At 37.7% G+C, this 21,339-nt stretch overlaps 1 protein-coding gene across 2 annotated transcripts in view; it reads left to right on the top strand.

Moving 5' to 3' along the window:
• The window catches only part of Mat89Ba (nucleolar protein 6 Mat89Ba), a 332,508-nt gene that overhangs the window by 203,080 nt on the left and 108,089 nt on the right, over positions 1 to 21,339 (top strand). For both annotated transcript variants that reach the window (XM_067137975.2, XM_067137976.2), the window contains one exon: positions 12,416 to 12,640. In XM_067137975.2, the coding sequence (XP_066994076.2) occupies positions 12,416 to 12,640 (225 nt within the window). The remainder of the gene's footprint in view (positions 1 to 12,415; positions 12,641 to 21,339) is intronic.

The following is a 21,339-nucleotide window of genomic DNA, read 5'->3' as shown; positions in this document are numbered from 1 at the left end:
ACACTATCGTTTTCAAGCCAACACATCAGTAAAGAACTCCTTAGAATTCTGCAATAAGATCAAACACTTTAATTTATCCAAACACCACACTCTTCATTCTTTTGATATTACTAACATGTACGCTAATGTTCCCGTTAACAGCACCGTACAATTGATCAAAAACAATCTCTCCAAATTCAGCAATTTAAGTATAGGCGAAATAGATGAATTTATTCGAATTCTGGAATTTACTTTGAACAACAATTTCTTCACTTTCAATAATGTCATTTACCAACAGATAGGTCTTCCCATGGGGTCACCAGCTTCAGGAATCCTTGCAGACATCTACATTGATCATTTAGAACATTCTCACATCATTGGCAAGATCAATGGCATTCAACACTGGACACGCTTTGTAGATGACACCTTTGTTATTTTAGACTCCCACGTTACCAACAGCAACACAGTACTTGGATTTCTCAACTCTATTGACCCACATATAAAATTCACCATAGAGTCAGAAAACAATAAAGCCCTTAATTACCTGGACTTAACCATTATGCGCAACAGCAACAACACTTTATCCTTCAATATATACAGGAAACCCACCCACACCATCAATACCATCCATCAGACCTCTGTGCACCCAGACATACATAAAAAAGCAGCTTACAATAGCATGGTCCTCAGAGCATTAACTATCCCTTTATCTCGCAAGAATTTCAAAAAAGAAATTAATACCATCTACAACATTGCAGAACACAATGGTTACAATAGAACCTTCATCAGCAGAATCATCAATAGATACAAAAGCAGACCCAAGACTACCCTAGTAAAAGATTCTGCTCCAAAAGAAAAATTTTCCACATTCACTTTCAATAATAGTAGCATTTACCAAATTTCTAATATTTTCAAGAAACACAGCATCAAAATAGCTTACAGAACCTCCCACACCAACTCCAAACTCATTTTCAATCCACACACTGTCAACAATAACAATAGCAACATCAACAACAAATATTTGAACTCCGGAGTTTACAAATTAAAGTGCCAATCCTGTAATTCCAGCTACATAGGTCAAACAAGCCGCAATTTTGTCATAAGATACGCCGAACATCGCAACGCTCTCAAATATAATCGTTTTTCAGCTATGAGCGAACACCAAAAAACATCCAGCCACGAATACACTTCAATAGACAAAGACCTGAAGATCTTGCATTATGAGCAAAAAGGCACCTTGCTCAACATTCTCGAGAGCATCCACATCGATTTAGATCAGTTTATGAACCCCACTCACAATTTAAATGAAGTCAGCGAGAAAAAGAACATTCTACTTGAAACATTCATTCCATACATTTGTCAGAATTTCCATAACACAAACAAACCCCACCTCCATCTCCCCGACTCACCACCACTCCCTCCCCCCCCCTCCTCACACCAACCCTCCCCCTCCGCTCCTTCCAACCTAGCAAACACAGCCAACCAACAATAGACTCGATCACGCGACCGAGACCGTCACTTTAAGAAGGCCACACCATTCGAGTATTAGAAGTCAGCGAGTAAACTAACATCCTCTTGAAACATTCATTCCTTATATTTGCCAAACAAACCCACCTCCATCTCTCCAACTCAAAACCAGCCCTGCACCTCCCTTCCCCCTCCGCTCCTTCCAACCTAACAAACACAGCCAACCAACAATAGACTCGATCACGCGACCGAGACCGTCACTTTAAGAAGGCCACACCATTCGAGCTTTAAAAGTCAGCGAGTAAACTAACATCCTCTTGAAACATTCATTCTTTATATTTGCCAAACAAACCCACCTCCATCTCTCCAACTCAACACCCCTCCGTTCCTCAAACCAGCCCTGTACCTCCCCTTCCCCCTCCGCTCCTTCCAATCCTAGCAGACACAGCCGAACCAACAATAGACTCGATCACGCAAACGAGACCGTTACTTTGAGAAAGCCAGGCCACTAGAGAGGACAACCACCTACTGCACACCGTAAGTTTAAGCTTTCTTCACAACCATTCCACACTTTTTACTTATCAACCCATGTCTCTCATACAACCTCATTTTTTCCATTACAGATTAGAACTTCATTGACGGTTTCCACTAGATTACTACAATTTACTATGCATCTGTCTTCTACCTAACACAGCTTCTCATATTTTTATATGCGGCCCTTCCGACCCCTCTATAATAAGGCAAAACACCAGCCAACATTATGAAACAATAATGAAGAAAGGGACCGCTAGATTGAGAAGATATTAAGAACGCTGCTATTTCTGAAGCTTTAAATTTAAGGTGTTTTTTCTCCTTATCACAGGCTTTTCGCCTGCAGGTTAATTCAGGCTTGGTTTCTCTCAAAATGTTTGCTCCCGCTCTCCTCCTGACCAATTTTATGTGATGGGTTTCCACTAGGATTTTGACAGCGATTTCAAACTGTTTTGTCGTTTTTATAAACTAATAATTTGTAAACTATGAGGTCCACAACCTCACCATGTGCTACTATTATTCATTTCCATCTGCATCATTTGTTTTCTCATTCCCTTGTTTCTTAGGTTAACGCAGTTTTTAGTATCAATTATTATTTCAAATTAACACCTGTGTCACTGAATTTTGTCGCATTAAGTTGTTTTTTGCTCTGCATATTGATGTAAATATTGTATATTTGTACTATTTTGTTTCCGTCTAGGCTCTCTTTTGTTTGTTTTTTCATTTGCGCTTTCATTATGTTTTATAGCATTTTTTCAACTCATATTATGTAAATTTTTCCAACCCCCCTAATTTTTTCACTGAAGATGGCTCAAACGAGCCGAAACATGTCTGAACTTGTTTACTCCGTCTAATGACGGAATATATGATGTATTGAATAGGAGGATACTTTCATTTTTCGCCATTGTAAAGTGAAAACCGTCAATACGGAATGATTCTAATATCTTGTAATGAACACTCATCTGCCATTATTCTGCTAAATATGCACACTGTTCAGTCCAATCAGTGCCTCAGATTAGGGATTCAATAGCCTGAATGCTATGATGATCCAGTGTGTTACGTACCAGTAGTATCAGAAAAATTATAAACCAGGGGAATGGCATGCTAAAGAAGAAAGTTATCTAACTCCCCAGCTACTTCCCATCAATATTCAGTCAGGCTGTTACACTCTGTACGACTGGGCGAGTTGACCATGTGGTTAGCGGTGCGCAGCTGTGAGCTTGCATCCAAGAGATAGTGGATTCGAACCCCATTGTCGGCAGTGCTGAAGATGGTATTCCGTGGTTTCGCACTTTCACACTTTCACACCAGTCAAATGCTGGGCCTGTACCTTAATTAAAGGCCTAAGGAACTCCTAGCCCTTTCCTATCCCCTCGTCACCATAAAACCTATCTATGTTGGTGCGACGTAAATCAAATAAAAAAATACTATGTACGCAGCAGTAATCCTATCTACCGGAGATGAGGGGCAACAGAAGACACAAAGAACATCACGACAAACAATGGTCAATGTAATGTTATTGTTGATCAATGTTATGAGCTTTCTATATTGTAGGCCTACACATTTAGTTTTCTTTCGACTCTGTGATTTGTTAAATATTTTATACCGTAAACTGTAGTTTCTTATTCTCCGACTTTACATACCGATTTTCATTAAATACTGTTTACCCATTTTCTCGTTACTCGGCGCTGATATGGACTTAGTAACAAAAATCCAAATTCATGAATATCTTTGTGATCATAGCCAGTACGGTAACAATGTATAAGACATGAATAATAGGAAATATAATACTATATAACCTTAGTTATGTAGCATTCATCGATACACCTCTAATAAGAAATATTTGAGAATTACATTTTAAGCCTTCCCCTAAACTACCATTTCACTCAGCGTGAATAAAATAATTTACAGCCTAGACTATAGCGACTTATTTCCTGACTTTGCATACCGAGTTCCATCAAAATAGGACTAATAACAACAATATTTGAGAATTAAATTATAGGCCTTCAGCTAAACTACCATTTTTCTCAGCGTGAATACAGTTATTGATAGCCTAGATTGTAGCAATTTATTCCCCAACTTTGCATACCATTTTCTTTAAAATACGACCACTAATAACGTAAATAGTTGAGAATTCAATTGTAGGTCTTCCCCTAAACTACCATTTCACTCAGCATGAGTAAAATGATTTATAGCCTAGATGTAGAGGCTCATCCCCCGACTTCACATACCGATTTTCATTAGACCACCAATAACATAAATAGTTCAGAATTCAATTTTAGGCCTTCCCCTAAACTACCATTTCACTCAGCGTGAGTAAAATGATTTATAGCCTAGATTGTAGAGGCTCATCCCCCGACTTCACATACTGATTTTCATTAAATTCTCTTCAACCGTTTTCTCGTGATGTGTGTACATACATACATACATACATACATACATACATACATACATACATACATACATACGCACATGCATACAGACAGATAGACAGACAGACAGACAGACAGACAGACAGACAGACAGACAGAAATTACGGAAAAGTAAAAAGTGCATTTTCTTGTTACTATGGAAAAGTTTTGTCTGTACATTGCTCAGAATTTGAAAATAATGGTATTTCTGTATCGGTCATGTCCATAGTAACAAGAAAATGCACTTTTTACTTTTCCGTAATTTCTGTATGTATGTATGTATGTATGTATGTATGTATGTATGTATGTATGTATGTACACGCATCACGAGAAAACGGTTGAAGAGAATTTAATGAAAATCGGTATGTGAAGTCGGGGGATGAGGCTCTACAATCTAGGCTATAAATCATTTTACTGAGTGAAATGGTAGTTTAGGGGAAGGCCTAAAATTCAATTCTCAAATATTATTAGCAGTCCTATCTTGATGAAAATCGGTATGCAAAGTCAGGAAATAAGTTGCTATAGTCTAGGCTGTACATTATTTTATTCACGCTGAGTGAAATGGTAGTTTAGGGGAAGGCCTAAAATGTAATTCTCAAATATTTCTTATTAGAAGTGTAATTTCGTCGCCATAAGACCTATCTGTGTCGGTGCGACGTAAAGCCCACTAGCAAAAAAAAAAAAAAAAAAAGTGTAATCGATGAATGCTACATAACTAAGGTTATATAGTATTAAATTTCCTGTTATTCATGTCTTATACATTGTTACCGTTCTGGCTATGATCACAAAGATATTAATGAATTTGGATTTTTGTTACTAAGTCCATATCAGCGCCGAGTAACAAGAAAATGGGTAAAAAGTATTTAATGAAAATTGGTATGTACAGTCGGAGAATAAGAAACTACAGTTTACGGTATAAAATATTTTGCAAATCACAGAGTCAAAAGAAAACTGTGTAGGCCTACAATATAGAAAGCTCATAACATTGATCAACAATAACATTACATTGACCATTGTTTGTCGTGGTGTGCTTTGTGTCTTCTGTTGCCCCTCGTCTCCGGTAGATAGGATTACTGCTGCGTACAGAGTATTTTTTATTTGATTTCCTTCGCACCAACATAGATAGGTTTTATGGCGACAATGGGATAGGAAAGGGTAGGAGTGCCTTAGGCCTTAATTAAGGCACAGGCCCAGCATTTGACTGGTGTGAAAGTGGGAAACCACGGAATACCATCTTCAGCGCTGCCGACAGTGGGGTTCGAAACCACTATCTCTCGGATGCAAGCTCACAGCTGTGCACCGCTAACCACACGGTCAACTCGCCCAGTCGTACAGAGTGTAACAGCCTGCCTGAATATTGATGGGAAGTAGCTGGGGAGTTAGGTAACTTTCTTCTTTAGCATGCCATTCCCCTGGTTTATAAATATTCTGATACTACTGATACGTAACACACTGGATCATCATAGCATTCGGGCTATTCAATCCCTACTCTGAGGCACTGATTGGAATGAACAGTGTGCATATTTAGCGGAATAATGACAGATGAGTGTTCATGGCAATCTGCGGCCTGGTCATCCCAGCTCTGGAACTTTGGACTATTAGATTGGCACCGCAATCTAACCGCAGCACTGTTCGTTAAAAGTAATAAAACGTGCGGCTTTCCATTTGATCGAGTGTTTTATATGATAGCATTGCTTTTAATCGCTACATTCATACTTACATTTTTGTAATGACCTATGTTGATTTCAGTTAGGAAAACCACAAAGTTGGTCTTTCTGAGAATTCCGTTGCGAAGCACGGGTACATCAGCTAGTGTACATATATATAATACAATTCAATATAATTGAAATATAAAACTAGGATTATGGTCAAAACCGGTACCGCTTATAATTAAATAGGAAAGTAACTCTACATTTCGTATTTATTTGTATTGAATAGGTTGAACTACCTTATTTATTATTTCAATTTAATTGTGATACATTTCAATACGGAACATTATGAAATTTTTATCTTTAAATGAAGAGTGGTGACGAGATAAAAGTGTAAAGGAACCACACATGTGCTCCATCCTGGGTGCTTCTAGAAAAGGGAAAATGATGATGATGATGATGATTTTCACTTGGGTACATTTCTGTAACTATTCAATTTAGCATGTGGCTTGTATCACATCATAAACTTTTAACTTATAATTAAACTAATCTAATTAAGTTTGTGTCCATATAACACTACTCAGGAAGATCACAATCTTGTAGATTGCAAATACATTTGAGTCATTCACCTCTTGCAAGCAGAAATTCCTCCATGTGGTCAGGAAATGTTTGGACTCGGTGTGTCTAGATGATACACTGAGCAGTCTGATGATGGAGGATGTAAATTCCCATTTATATGAAGGGTCAGCGCATCTGCCACAGTTTGTTCATATTTTGTTAAGGATGGACCAGATGTTACAATGGTATTCAAAACCTGATGGCCTGGTTTAGATACCTGGCAACTTGAATTGTGAATACATACTATACCTACATAGCTTTCGTGTGACAAATAGCAGTTTGTGAGATCCGCTCACATATCTGCAAGAAAAAGAATAGTTGCAATGCCTTTTGCCTCAATCCTCATAGATAACAGAGAGAACACAGTGTGGTTCATTTGAGATTTGGCCTTAGGTCTTGCATATTGAGGTACAGATTTAGAGTTTCAAGTATTCAACAAGTATGAAAGGCAATATTATTACTTTTAAGGTGCTAAGGTCAAGACATTTTTTTGTTGTTGCTATTTGTTTATTACTTAGTGGTTGCCTTGTATCTTTCATTAATATTCTTGACATTATATTAGACTGATTTACTGGTTTGTATTTTAATTTATAACCATTTCCTAATTTTATTTTTTTATTTCTTTAAGGCTTTCTGATAGGTTCGTAACCCTCCTGGTGGTCATGATCGTTAAGACATTGAAGTCTAAACGATCTGACACCATGGTTAGCCGATTCGAGTCCCATTGGTCGAAAAAAGTTTCCCCATCAGAATGATGGCAGGTAGGGTAGGGTAGGGGAGGTGGTGGTATACAATTTCCAATCACTAGATTGCGTGTCAAAAGCCTGGATTAATTCCAAACCTTTCTGCAGTGCTCATATGAAGTGAGGGCACATGACGCTGTTGATGGTGATTCGTCCGTCAGATGGTGGCGTTAAGCCTTGAACAGACCCCTTGGTGCTATTTGACAAGGGTAGGCTATGTGCTGGCACTGGGTTTCACCCTCTCCCTTCCTGCTATCATATGATATATCATGTCATTCATTTCATCTCAATAATTCCTTTGCTGAGGTTGACTCCAGGAATGGTATTCAAATAAATATTTCAGATATTGCATTATATTCCAACACATTGCCTTTAGTAGTTCCCCTGCTGTTTTTCTGGTTTCCGAATTTGGTATCTTTTTGGAAATATCTTGACTACCGTAGATGAATTTCAATCACTTTACCAGTACATATTAGTCACTTACTCTACCTGGACGTTATCCTTATATCCAGTTCTATTTGCATACAGAGTGAATACTTCTGCTTTCTGTAAGTTCTCATATACACTACCCTTATTCATTAATAATCCCTGGAACGCCCATTCTTGAACCAGTTTCTGCCTTAAAGCACCTATACATGCCCTTCCACTTTTTCCTACAATTCATACGACTGCCAGTTAGGTTTGCCATCATGTTATCTTCAGCTAACTTTTTTGTCAAATTAAATTTCGTAGTAAGTTCCTTCAATATCTCCTTGCTTTTACAACCATTCCTAACTGTGTAACCTTAATCTTTCTTAATCTCTCTATTTCTCTGTTATCATGCCTTACCACCTTTAAAGGTAATAAACATTTTTAGTCTCCTCAGCAATTGCTTTAATCCTATCTCATAGGCTGTTTATATTTTTATTTACCATTTTCTACTGATCATAATTACCTTTAAAAAACTCCTCCATGCCTCTCTTATCAACCATATGGTATTGCCTAATAGTTCTCCTCCTTCTTAGGACACACTCTCTCTCTCTCTCTCTCTCTCTCTATGAAGGTTGGCAGTCCAATTGATTATGATAACTCGCGAAACACTGGCTCTGAAGATTTCAATGGAAGTTGTACATAGTCGTGGAGCAAGTCTTTAAGCCAGCTGGGTTGAGTGGCTCAGATGGTTGAGGTGCTAGCCTTCTGACCCCAACTTGGCAGGTTCTTCCTGGCTCAGACCAGTGTTATTTGATGGGACATAGTTACATCAGCCTTGTGTTGGTATATTTACTGGCACTTATAAGAACTCCTGTGGGACTAAATTCTGGCACCTTGGCATCTCTGAAAACCATTAAAAGTATTTGTTGGGACGTAAAGCCAGTAACGTATTTAAAAAAATATTATCTGTAAGCCAGGAATTTCTGTGTCTCACTACAGATCGTTTTCCATCAATTTTCCCCTTGATGAGTGGGAGAAGTTCAGATCATTCACCTCTCATGATGTGCCTGTTGTACCTGAACTTTTGTTCCTTGATGATTGTTAGAGAAGCCCTCTTTATTTAATGAGTACTTCCTTATTGTCGTCCTTTCTACACAGGTCATTTGAAGCAATCTTCTATACAATTACATTTTGAAAGCTTCAGTCTGTCTCTCCAGCAAAGGGATGAGCGTCCAGCCTTTGAAACCATACAGAAGACGCAAGGAAAACATAGCATCGCAACACCCGAACTTGGAGCTGAAGGTTAAGACCTTTACTGGTGAATTAGGGCCCTCATACTGTTGAACAAATTTTTGGCTTTCCCAATCCTGGATAAGATTTCATTCTTGCTGTCACAATTTTCAGTCACTATAGTCCCAAGATATTTGAATGATGACAGTTGCTAAACAATTGTGTTGTTGATGGACAGGAGGCCTGCTTAGGTGTTTTTGAAAATACAATCAGCTTGGTCTTATCAGTATTCACAAACAGACCTAATACTGCAGTGATCCTTAATAATGTTATAAATAATAATTTGAAGATCAGCAAGGTTACTGGCTAATTCAACTGTATCATCAGCAAAGCGTATGATATTTCCATTTTTCCTGATCCCTAGGTTAACATCCTTGACAGCTTTACTAAACACAGCCTCAGAGTACATATTAGAAAGGAGAGGGCACAGGACACGTCCCTGTCACACGCCTCTACATATAGCTGTGTCCTCAGTTGTGTCTCTCTCTATTTTGACCTCTGCCGTTTAGTTCCAGTAGAGCTGAGTGATGATATGTAGATCACCAGCCTCAACACCAGTAGTTTTTAAAATCTTAGCAAGTTTTGCATAGATACATAGTCAAAATATTTTTCGGTATTCGATGAAGCATACATACACGTTGACATTCAATGTCCTACTTTGTCCTTATTTCATGACCACCGAGCAAGTGGCTGTGCAATGTGGGTCATGTAGTTATCGGCTTGTATTCGGGAGATAGCGGGCTCAAATCCTACTGTTGGCAGAATAACACCCATGATATCCCCTGCCTGTTGTAAGTGGCAACTAAAAGGGAACCCTGAGGCTCTCAACTTGGGAACATGGGTGAGCAACCACAGGGTGCTGAGCTGAGTCCTGGCATTGCTTCCACTTACTTCTTCCAGGCTCCTCACTTTCATCTAACCTATGCGACTTCCCTTGGTCAACTCTTGTTCTTTTCCGACCCCGACGGTATTAGGTCTCGAGGCCTAGGAAGTCTTTTGTTTTCATGCCCATCGTGGCACCTGTCTTTCTTGGGTCAATACCTTCATTTTTCAAAGTGTTGAATCCCTTCAATTCTTTCTCTCTAGTATTATGTAGATGATGGTTGCCTAGTTATACTTCCTCTTAAAACAATAATCACCACTACCACTGAAGATAGTTTTCCGGTTTCTCATTTTCACAGCAAGCAAATGCTGGGACTGTACTTTAATTAACCCCTCAGTGGCAGGGAACATTTGAGTGCTGGTTTATCCAGCAGATGGAGGTGATTCAGGTGTGAGCACTAAGATAATGCAGCAGTCTCTTTAAAAATTCACTTTTACAACAGTTTAGCTCAATTTATTTTCAATTGTTTACAGTAGACTCAAAAGAATGTAGTTTGCATTCATTGACTGTATATTTATTTACTTTATAGACAATGGAGAAGAGACCTTCCACATTTTATACGGAATGAAAGTGACGTTCTTGAATTTACGTGGGTTGTTTCACAATGCAAAGAAAACTAGGGTATTCGTTGCTTCAGGAACTAGGAGCAGGAGAACCGGGAGCAATAGTTCAAAGATTCATTTAGCACAAATCTCAGGTTAATGGGATGATTAGTTCATGAGAAAGAGGGCATGTATTTTGGTGTGTTTATCGTCCATTACTTGGTCTTGCGCACCATGCACTCTCATTCTGTATGTTATGCGTCCACTCTCTCTTTGCTCAGTTCAGTCTAGTGTAGTGCTGTTATCATGTGATTTATTAAAACTTAGGTAATTACTTCTCTTTCACTCAAACTCGACTGTGCCATGCTTCTGTGCCACGCAATATCATATATCAAAGTAGCGAGTCAAGTAATTATGAATTTTCTGTAAAAATATTTTCACCGCCTTGTCAATACTTTATACATTTTATTTTATTTAATTACTATACATGTACATGTTTCGAGAGCCACCGCTTTAAATTTTGGATAAATTAGATGGAATGAAGAATTGGACAAGATTAAGAGAAGATATTCTGATTTATGAGAGGTCTAGAAAATTATAGCGGACTTTAAGAAGAAAGAAGAGAGCAGAAACATTTTAAAGGATAACCAATTTTATAAATGTTATTTATTATTTTACGAATTGATATTTATTATTTATTATTTTACGATTTTAGGATAAGGACTATTTTATAGATGTTATCTATTATTTACAAATTGATTTATTTAAGGATTTCCACTAAATGACAAGTAAATGTTAAATTTAGACAAGAAGAAATATTTATTCTTTCAGATGTAAATAAGGACATAAATTAACATATAGAGATTAATTTAATAGATTTCATTATTTAGGAAAATTCCAGTAAAATCTGCAACAAATGACATAGTAAATAGGAAAGGTGAATCTAAGAGAAATAGTTGTAACAATTTTCAAAATTCATATATACTTGTTATATTATACCATTGTACCATTGTCCAAGGATCAATTAATGTTTGGCACCACTGAAGAAGAGAGCGGTGGCTCTCAAAACATGTACATGTATGGTAATTAAATAAAATAAAATGCATAAAGTATTGACAAGGCGGTGAAAATATTTTTACAGAAATTTGAATATAAGTCAATACGGACCAACATGGTGAAAATAATCAATTCAAGAAATTATGAGTCGTAAGAGGCTTCAAGGTGTTGAAAGAATTATAGGAATCCTCACAAGATCATGTCAACATGCATGTCAGTGAAAAGGTGGCGATTTATACCATCAATCTATTGTACATAAGGAAACATCATGTAGTGTTACATACATCCACTAGATGCAGCAAAAATTTAAGTCTTTGTGCTCTCAAGATGAAAGATGTCAAACTATTTCATACTCTTTAGAAAGAAAAAAGGAACAGTGATTTGGGCTGATTCATACATACAAGGAAGATAGAGGTCTTCACCTTCGAAGACATACCATTTTCATCTCGGCAACTTTAAAATTTTACCAGCTAGAACAAAGTGAAGTTAGCCCTACAGGGGTCTATACCAAGCATGGAGGTTGACAGAATATGAAGAAAAGGAAGTCTATACGACATATGGAGGTCAACGTCTAGGGGTTAAGGCTACAGCCGCTTCCTTCCCACTCCTAGCCCTTTCCTATCCCATTGTTGCTATCAGTGTGGAAAGAAAGCATATTATATTTCATAAACAAATTTTAATTTCTGCACTGCTGCAAGATTTTCAAAATAAAATTTTGTAGTTCCCCAAATTGTTTAAAGTTATGCCTTTTGACTGTGTTTTCAAATGTATTTTATATTGTGTGTAATGTATTTGCTTATTTTAAGCTTTGGTTATTATTTTTTTCTTTCATTAGGCTGAGAAGTTCAGAAAATTTTGGGGTAAGAAGTCTGAACTACGACGATTTCAAGATGGGAGTATTTGTGAGGCTGTGTTTTGGAGTGGAAATGATACCTTAGCAGAGAAACGTGTGGTGTGTCGTCAGATTGTTCAGTTCATTTTAAACCATCACTTAGGCATTCCGGTCAATAGCTATGTATATGTAGCTAATGAAGTGGAATATTTTCTTAATCAGTCTCAGGTGAGTATCTTACTAGATTGATGTTTTTGTGGTGCCAGGTATTAATTCACTGTATTTGCCAGGTATCTTTTCACTTCATTTTTTTTGATGGAACTATTTCCTCAAGATTTGTTACCTTATCAGCATTGAAGGCATTCAATTTTCTTAATAGGAAGAGCAAGGGCAACAATCTGTTATTCAGTCTTCCTAATTTGGGATCTAGTTATGTCTGGGAAAACATGGTCATAATTTGAATCTGGTATCTTCTTATGTACAATAAGGCATTTGATCCCATTGTAATGTTACACATCATACCGAGCGGAGTGGCCACGCGTGTTAACTTACTATGGTTACGGAGCAAAGTTTTTGCATTCGGAAGACACGTGGGTTCGAAACCCACCGTGAGCTGTCCTGAGAATGGTTTTCTGTGGTTTTCTATTTTCACTTCCAGACAAATGCCCAGACAGTTTCATTTTAAGGATATTGTATTGCATTAGATTATGAATGTTTCGATATAAGTTTTGCATTGTTTATTGCAACATGTCTTAAAAATAAAAATAAAAAAATAACCAAGCATGATTTCTGAAAGGAAAAAAAAAATCTCATGGGAATGATGAAAGTGTTAATTGGTTTTAATTCACTGTTATGATTTTCTGTTCTGGCAAGAACCATGTTTTTTTAACGCTAAACAGTAAGGTTTCTAACATGTGATACAGTAGAAGTCCGTTATAGCGAGAATACATAACGGCGAAAAATTTACTTGCTATGACGGATTGTCGTTATATCAGATTTTTCATAAAAGTTGGGGAAAAGCCCATACACATTAAAATCGGTATGAAACGGCAATCAGTTTGTTCAAAAGTTGCGTTTTGGTGGATAATATCCACACTACGGCTTGCTCGTTTGTTATTTTTCGAAATTCGATACTATGTGAAAGTGTGGGTTAAATCTAATTCTGAAAAAAATATAGTATCACTCCAGAGGCCTCTGTGGCAAACGTTCCAGTTTTCTTTTTCAAACAGCGTCACCTAACCTAACCGTAAATGTTAAAAGATATGAACTTCATTTTTGTTTCAGTATTGAACTGGGATCGGAAAGTTTTTTAAGGCTCAACCTTTTCAATACAAATTATGATTTGTATAAGATATTATTTACAACATTTATGCAATAATGGTACCAGTTTCGACATTTAAATGTCATCATCAGCCATAAAATACATTAGTCACACAATTGAGAAGGACATTAAAATTGACGTTATGACACATAAATACATACATAGTATTTTAACAATAAAAGATTAAAACGTTTTGACATGTTATCGAAGCATAAAAGTCCTTTGAAACGCTTATTTACACTGTGTGCTGAGTAAAATTGTAAAAAACTTACAACAATTACTTGATACACTATTTTTGTTGCTAATATTCAAATCATCACATGTCAGATTTACGGTTGCATTTGAAACTTGGCGATAATTTGTCCGTCCTTTAAGACACTTGTTATTCAAACGTTGTCAAAAATGAAAACGTAATTTTAGTTGGTAACACCTTGTTCATGTAAAGAACTTGTAGAAATGTGCGTTAGTATATCTCATTACACACGTTGTCTTAAAAGGCTTGTTGTCTTCGTTAAAATTATAAATTAAGAAACGGTTAATGGTAATTGGTTGTCCTTCTGTCTTCTCTTCGGATGTAATACATGTGAACTAAAATTTCCCAGTTCAATTGGAATGATTTGAATCAGCCTGAAGCGAAATCAAAGCAAAGGAATTGTAAGTATTAATATATAATGGGCCTGGACAAGCTAAATTGTGTGTAATATACGGTATATGTGGCTCACCTTGGACAGCGTGTTGAGAAGCTACAGTTTGTGTGAAGGTACGGACTAATACTGACGTGTGGAGTGTAGTGAGGTAGGTTATATGTGGTGGGGAGAGGGGGAGGAGGGGTTTAAGGCAGGTCCTGTGAACAATGTGGGAGGGGTTTGTAATGAACGTGATAGGGTATTGTGCATTGCGCTAAATATTGACCGTCTTTTCGAAAGATCGACACATCTAAAGACTTTAATTAAAAAATCAATTCTTTATTTAAATTTTCCTTATTCAGCGGTATACTGAATGCCCGGTCTACCATACTGCTGTAGGTAGCACACTTGTGTGCTTTGGGATTTTTCCTAATATCGAATCTGACCTCATCTTGTATTTCCGGGGGCATTTTATTAACAGCTACTTCTGACTCTATAATCATTTTGATAGTGACATTGATTATATTAGTGTTCAGCCAATTGTGTTTCAGACCTTTTTCTAGTACAGTGAAACCTCGGAATGCGAGTAACTTGGTCTACGAGTGTTTTGCAAGATGAGCAAACATTTTAAATAAATACGAGCGTCACGTGTGCCTACATTTTCCCCTCCCCTGTGCCTTTGTTGAATGGATGTATGTGGCCTTTGGTACTGTTGTGAAGGAATACCTTTCAGAAAATAATCTGCCGCTCAAAGTCATGCTGGTTATGGACAATGCCCCTGCTTATCCTCCAGGCCTTGAGGACGACTAACTGGAGGAATTCAAGTTCGTTAAGGTTAAGTTTCTTCCAACCTTACCCTCCGTGAGTTTTGGAGAAATAATTTCCCCATCGTGAAATGCCTGAAGATCATCAATACAGCCGGGGATGGAGTCACCAAGAGAACTCTCACTTCCGCTTGGGGAAAGCTGTGGTCTGACTGTATTCTTGGACGTGACTTTGAGGGGATTGTTGGTGACAATGAGCCGCCGATTGTTGATGAAATTGTGTCCTTGGGGAAGACTATGGGGCTGAAGGTGAATGATGTGGACATTCAAGAGCTGGTGGAAGAACATAGCCAGTAACTGACCACCAATGAACTGATGGATATGCGTCACGGAGAACAGGAGGAAGTTATGGAGATCTCGTCCGGGGAAGGGGAGGAGGAAAAGTCATTGGAATCTCTCACTTCAACTGAGATTCAGGAGAAGTGCAAAATGTGGGAAATGGTGCTAAATTTTTTAGAGAAACGCCACCCGAATAAGGCTGTAGCAGTGTGAGTGATGAATTAGTTCAACGACAATGCAATGTCACGTTTTTGTGAAATCCTCACAAAAGCAACAGTCATTGGACAGGTTCCTCATTAAAGTCGCAGGAAAAGAAAACAGTTCCAGTGAGCCAACATATAGCAGTGATTCCATTCGTGAAATTCGTGATACCCAGTAACTCTTCTCATGTCATCTCTCGTCTCCCTCACACCAACAATGATTCTAAGGTAAGGTAAAGTGCACTTTAATTTGTTTTACGTTATATATTGTGTTTAAGAAATGGTATGCGAATAAATATTTTTGTGTTGTGAACAAATCATTCGCGTCTCAATTGTTTCTTATGGGAGAACTTGCTTTGATATACGAGCGCTTTGGATTACAAGCATGTTGCCGGAACGAATAATGCTCGCAATCCAAGGTTGCACTGTATCTCGTTTTCTTGCTCTTTTAGTACTGTTTTTGACAAATTTATAATGGGAGGGTGAAATTTCTCAATCAAGTTGTTTAAATGGTTATGATTTTCTGTTTCCCTTTTTGTACCCCTGTTTTTCATCGCATTAGTCTTAAGTGTGTTGAGCTTTCTGTCTAATATGAGCTGTTTCTGGGCTAATACTTGGTAAATTTAACTATCTGCACTATCTGAATTCATGAACACTGCAAAATAGTTCCGTTTTTTATCATTTTTGCCGAAGGATGACAATCTCTCATTCTGATCGAGTCCCCAACCACCCCACGCAGATATTCTAGGGAAAGCCTAATTACTAACATAAATTAATCTAAATCCTGAGTGATTTGCTATCTAATATTTCACACGCAACATAAATCAATCATAAACATTATCCCTCACATGGATTTCATCTACCACACCCAATTATTAACGTGATAAAAGCACAAATACAAATCAGAACACACAGGTCATGAAGATATAATGCCAACCCTTCAAATACACACACTGACAAATACACTTTCATTCGATGGCAAACGAATATTCATTCATATTGGCGATAGTTATACAATGCTAGCGGAACACTCGGTGCTAATTAAATATCACGATGAGGCAGTTACATTCTGGTCTAACTTCTCACTTACGAAATTTGGATATTTATAATCATGAGTGGTCCGGTGCTAACAGTATTACGTTTTAGGCCTCTGCAACTTCAACTGACACTCCTTGGGCTTTGCACAAATACATCACATAATCACAATCGCACTGGCATATCACATCAGCGGACCCATGACAAACACATCACATAATCACAATCACGCTAGCATATCACATAAGCAGAACCATGACAAATACACCACATAAATATCTTCCGTTTTACGTGAACGGGAATTCAATATTACAGGACTCATGCCTGCCTGTCTACCCTCACACCTCGTCTTACCTTTCTAGTCTCACTGGAAATCCCTATAAACTCACTTTAATTTGAAATATGCACCCTCATCTACACTGCTATATTTTTTCAGGTGACCTTTATTTACTTTGGAGAAACCTCAAATCCATTTGTCACCGTCCTATCTCTATTCAAATTTATAACTCATAATGGTCACAATGATTTCCTACATGTTAACTGCCTCTACAAATCTTTAAAATAACTGCCTTTAATAATTCCACAATAGCTTCCTCCATAATGTAATTTTGATGTATAATTTCTCACACAATGTTGCTCCTGTAAACAACAACAGAATAATCACATCATCAAACTAATTGGCACTTTCACACTTTAATCAATTTTGTTCCTGCATTGTATCAAGTTTTTCCATGCATTACGTTTTACATTTTCTAAGACTTGATATCTCGCCCCGTGCATATCTCTGACCGATTCCATTCAATTTACAAAAATATTTGACATTTAACCCCTTTCATTTATATTTACACTATCTCAAATGGTTCCCAGCGTTTTTAACTAGAACCTCCCATAACACTACATAATGAAATGAAATGAAATGAAATGAATGCACTCCGGTCTATTATGAATCCCTATAACTTACAGTACCATGAAACTATAGTTTTTCAACTCTGTCTGACAATAAACTTACACTCTACCATATATAAAATTTCCCTCTAAAATATCTGTGTGAGTATTTACTTATTAAATCATAATTTTACTCATCCTTCCGGGTATCATTCCCTGTTGCTTCTACTCCGTCATCTTGACAGCGCTAGTTTTCATCAAAGTATCTGCTTCGTGGATCATGGGTGGCTCCATGACGTTTCTCGTTCAGGCCCCTGCAGTCTGCTGCTGTTGTGGTCCCTCGCTGAATAAGCTCATACGGGATGCACAGGTAGCCTGTACCTAGTGTAAAAGGCTGTGTTATCACAAATACGACTTTGTAATTTCTTAATTTAATGACTGAAAAATTATTTTGAACTAGCTGTTGCATTATGCTTGTGGCTTATTTACCTACTGCCACTTGTCTGTAGTCTTTCTAATGTCTTTTCCCACTGGACCGGTTTGCGGATGCTGTCAGTTGAACTACTGCACGTTTGTTCATTTTCCGTGATTTCGGATACGACACTCGGGCGCACCTGTAATATGCATTATTCAGGTTGATCGAACAAACAGCACATCCTCTCAACTTACTGCTTTCGATACCTCGGGAATATACTGTGCCCCTTCTGATGAAATGAAATGAAATGGCGTATGGCTTTTAGTGCCAGGAGTGTCCGAGGACATGTTCGGCTCGCCAGATGCAGGTCTTTTGATTTGACACCCGTAGGTGACCTGCGCGTCGTGATGAGGATGAAATGATGATGAAGACGACACATACACCCAGCCCCAGTGCCAGCGAAATTAACCAATTAAGGTTAAAATTCCCGACCCTGCCGGGAATCGAACCCGGGACCCCTGTGACCAAAGGCCAGCACGCTAACCATTTAGCCATGGAGCCGGGCCCCTTCTGATGTTTTCTCTCTATTCATTATTATATAACAGTTTCCCCTTCATCTTACAAATTACAATATCAGTTCCGAAATACACTCGGCTCTCCCACAAGAATTCGGTAATAATGACGATCTGTTTATAAAGTTTAATGGGTGCTATTCACACCAACTATCACACGATGACTGATACTAATTATTTTTGCCCGCATAATTGCGTACAGACTGATTACCAAACTATATTACTGTGCGTGGAATAAAATCTGAGTAATGGAGTCAAACTGAAGTTTGTAATTACGTCAGAACGACTACATAGTAACTAAGTCAGAACGACTTGAAACAGAGTTGAATGAATATATACACTTAGGACTGAGAACATTGACTGTTAAGTCTCTTGACTGTCCACTCACCACTGTCCGCTGTCTCTCCCCTCTCATGCTAAGATTCTCTCTTTTAAAAAACTCTTAGCTATTGTTTTGGCATTTTTTTCCTCTATCTGGCTCTTACATGTCCTCCAACCACATCCACTCTCATTCCTTTGATCCCATCTCATTGGTTGATTATTCTGGCGATGTATCCCCATTCTTCTCAAGCTCAACTCGTAATATTCATTCTGCTGTACCATGTATCTCCAATCCCGTTGTATTTTTATCACCTCCACTCCGTCACGGTGTGGGTGTCAAATGGCTTAATTTTTGCATAGTGCAGTTTTACAACCATTCTTTCAGCCTATCTTAATTTTCTTAAAGAAACCCTTCATGACACTTCACTCCTTCAAGACATCCCCTTTTCTCGGCTGCAAAGGTTTCCTACCAGATTTCTAAAACATTGTCTGCTTGGGTTGAGCACATCCTCTGCTGTCTCCGTTGTCTCTGCGTTTTCCAAAGAAGCGCTCTCCAGACCATAAAATTTTTACAGCCTCATTGGCAATGCCTGACAAAGCCTCAACCTTTCTATCGTTGCCCCTTATGGTCTGGCTTTCCTTAGTTCCCGGTATCTCGGTACTTTGATTGCATCAAATATCTTTTACAATTATTCTGTTCCAATTACTCAATATCCTTTTATGAGCATGCCCGCACAGGCTCAGTACTTCCACCACACAATAATTATATTGTGATTACAATTCAGTGCGGATCAAAACCATGAAGTTTATATCCTAAGATTTCCAAATACATCTAAATAACTTATACAGCCATTTTACACTCTCTCTCTCTCTCTAGTAGTTTCAACCTCTTCCATTGTGTTGCATTCTCAGGTTCTGTCTGCTCGCACTCTACCTCGATCATCTCATCTACTACACCACTTCTCACATTCAAGTGTTGATCAAAGTAAATCTTCCATCTTTTCCTTATCTCCTGTGGTTGTGTTCTCTCTTTTCTTTTTCCCCTTTCACCTGTTTTGTGTAGATTTTCTCTTCTTTTCTTTTCTTTCCCTTTCTTTTCTTTTCTTCCTTACAAGTCTATATACCTAGTACTAGTATCCTTTTACAGCTGTGCACATCTTCCTCCAATTCTCGTGTAAATCCTTCCCAGATTTTCTTCACTTACTACTTCTTACACCTTTTCATTTCCTGATACTTTCATCGACTTTCTTCATTTTATTCCTATTACATACTTGCCATGCTTTTTTCTTGGTTTTCACTGCTTTCTCTACAATCTCATTTCTCCATGGGGTCTTTCTGTCACTCTTTCAACAATTTTGCCACAAGCACACTCTGCGCAGCATACAGATACCTTCTTGAATGTGCCCTATTCCACTTCCTCACACTCTGCCTCAGCTCTGTGTAAGTGTTGTTTCAAATATTGAAATTTAATTTTTACTTTCATATCCACATATTTGCATTTTCTTAACTCCTCTGATGAGGTTGACATTAGGAAGGGCATCCGGTCATAAATACCCGTCACGACAGACTCATCTCACCTCATACCCAACCCCGTAGAGAAACAGCACTAGGGTTGGACAAACAAACAATCCATATACTTGTATTTTCAAGAAATTGGAAAGAGAATCCAACAACCCAGTGAGTTTTACCAATGTGTGAGAGATATAGTATGAAACTGGGTCAACCTACAGAAATGCAAGAAAATTCTGTACTTATTGTATTACATATCAGTTTTGGAATACACAGCTGGCACATGGATAACAACAAAACATGATGAAAGCAGAATTCATGTAGCTAAGATGAAATTCCTTAGAGGAATAATTGGGAAAACACAAAGGGATAAAATCAGAAATATAGAAATCAGGGAGATAATTGGATTCCGTAAACTGCAAGACATGATAGATGCCAGTAAGCTGAAATGGTATGGAGACACGATGAGAGTGGAAGAAGATAGTTCCAAAGCGATATTTATGGAGAAAATAATAGGAGGAAGAAAGCTGGAAAGGCCCAGAAAGAGGTGGATAGATACGGTGAAGGAGAGTATAGAGAAGAGAGGATTAAAAGTAGATGAAATATTGGAGGAAAGAAGGGAGTGGGGGAGAAATAAAGAACTGTGGAGGTCCTTGATTCACAACCCTACCCAGAAGACTGGAAATGGGAAAAGAAGAAAAAAAAAGTCAACTTGTATTTTCAGTGTGCTCTTGGAAATAAAATATTACAGCGAGAAAAACAAAAGTGACATATTGGAAACACACTATTTTTAATTACTGAAACGAAAAAAAAATCTCTCTCTTCCAAGGATTTTATTTGCAGATATTATATTTCAGTGTTAATTTTAAAAACTGCTTCCATATTTGAATGTGCTCTTATTAGAATTTTAAATTTTTAAAGTGTCTTTATATATTTGGTG

Source organism: Anabrus simplex, chromosome 1 (genome assembly GCF_040414725.1).
Source record: "Anabrus simplex isolate iqAnaSimp1 chromosome 1, ASM4041472v1, whole genome shotgun sequence".
NCBI classification, from domain to species: Eukaryota; Metazoa; Arthropoda; class Insecta; order Orthoptera; family Tettigoniidae; genus Anabrus; species Anabrus simplex.
The sequence above is the reverse complement of the archived record's forward strand: the minus strand, read 5'-3'. Positions and strand labels throughout refer to the sequence as shown.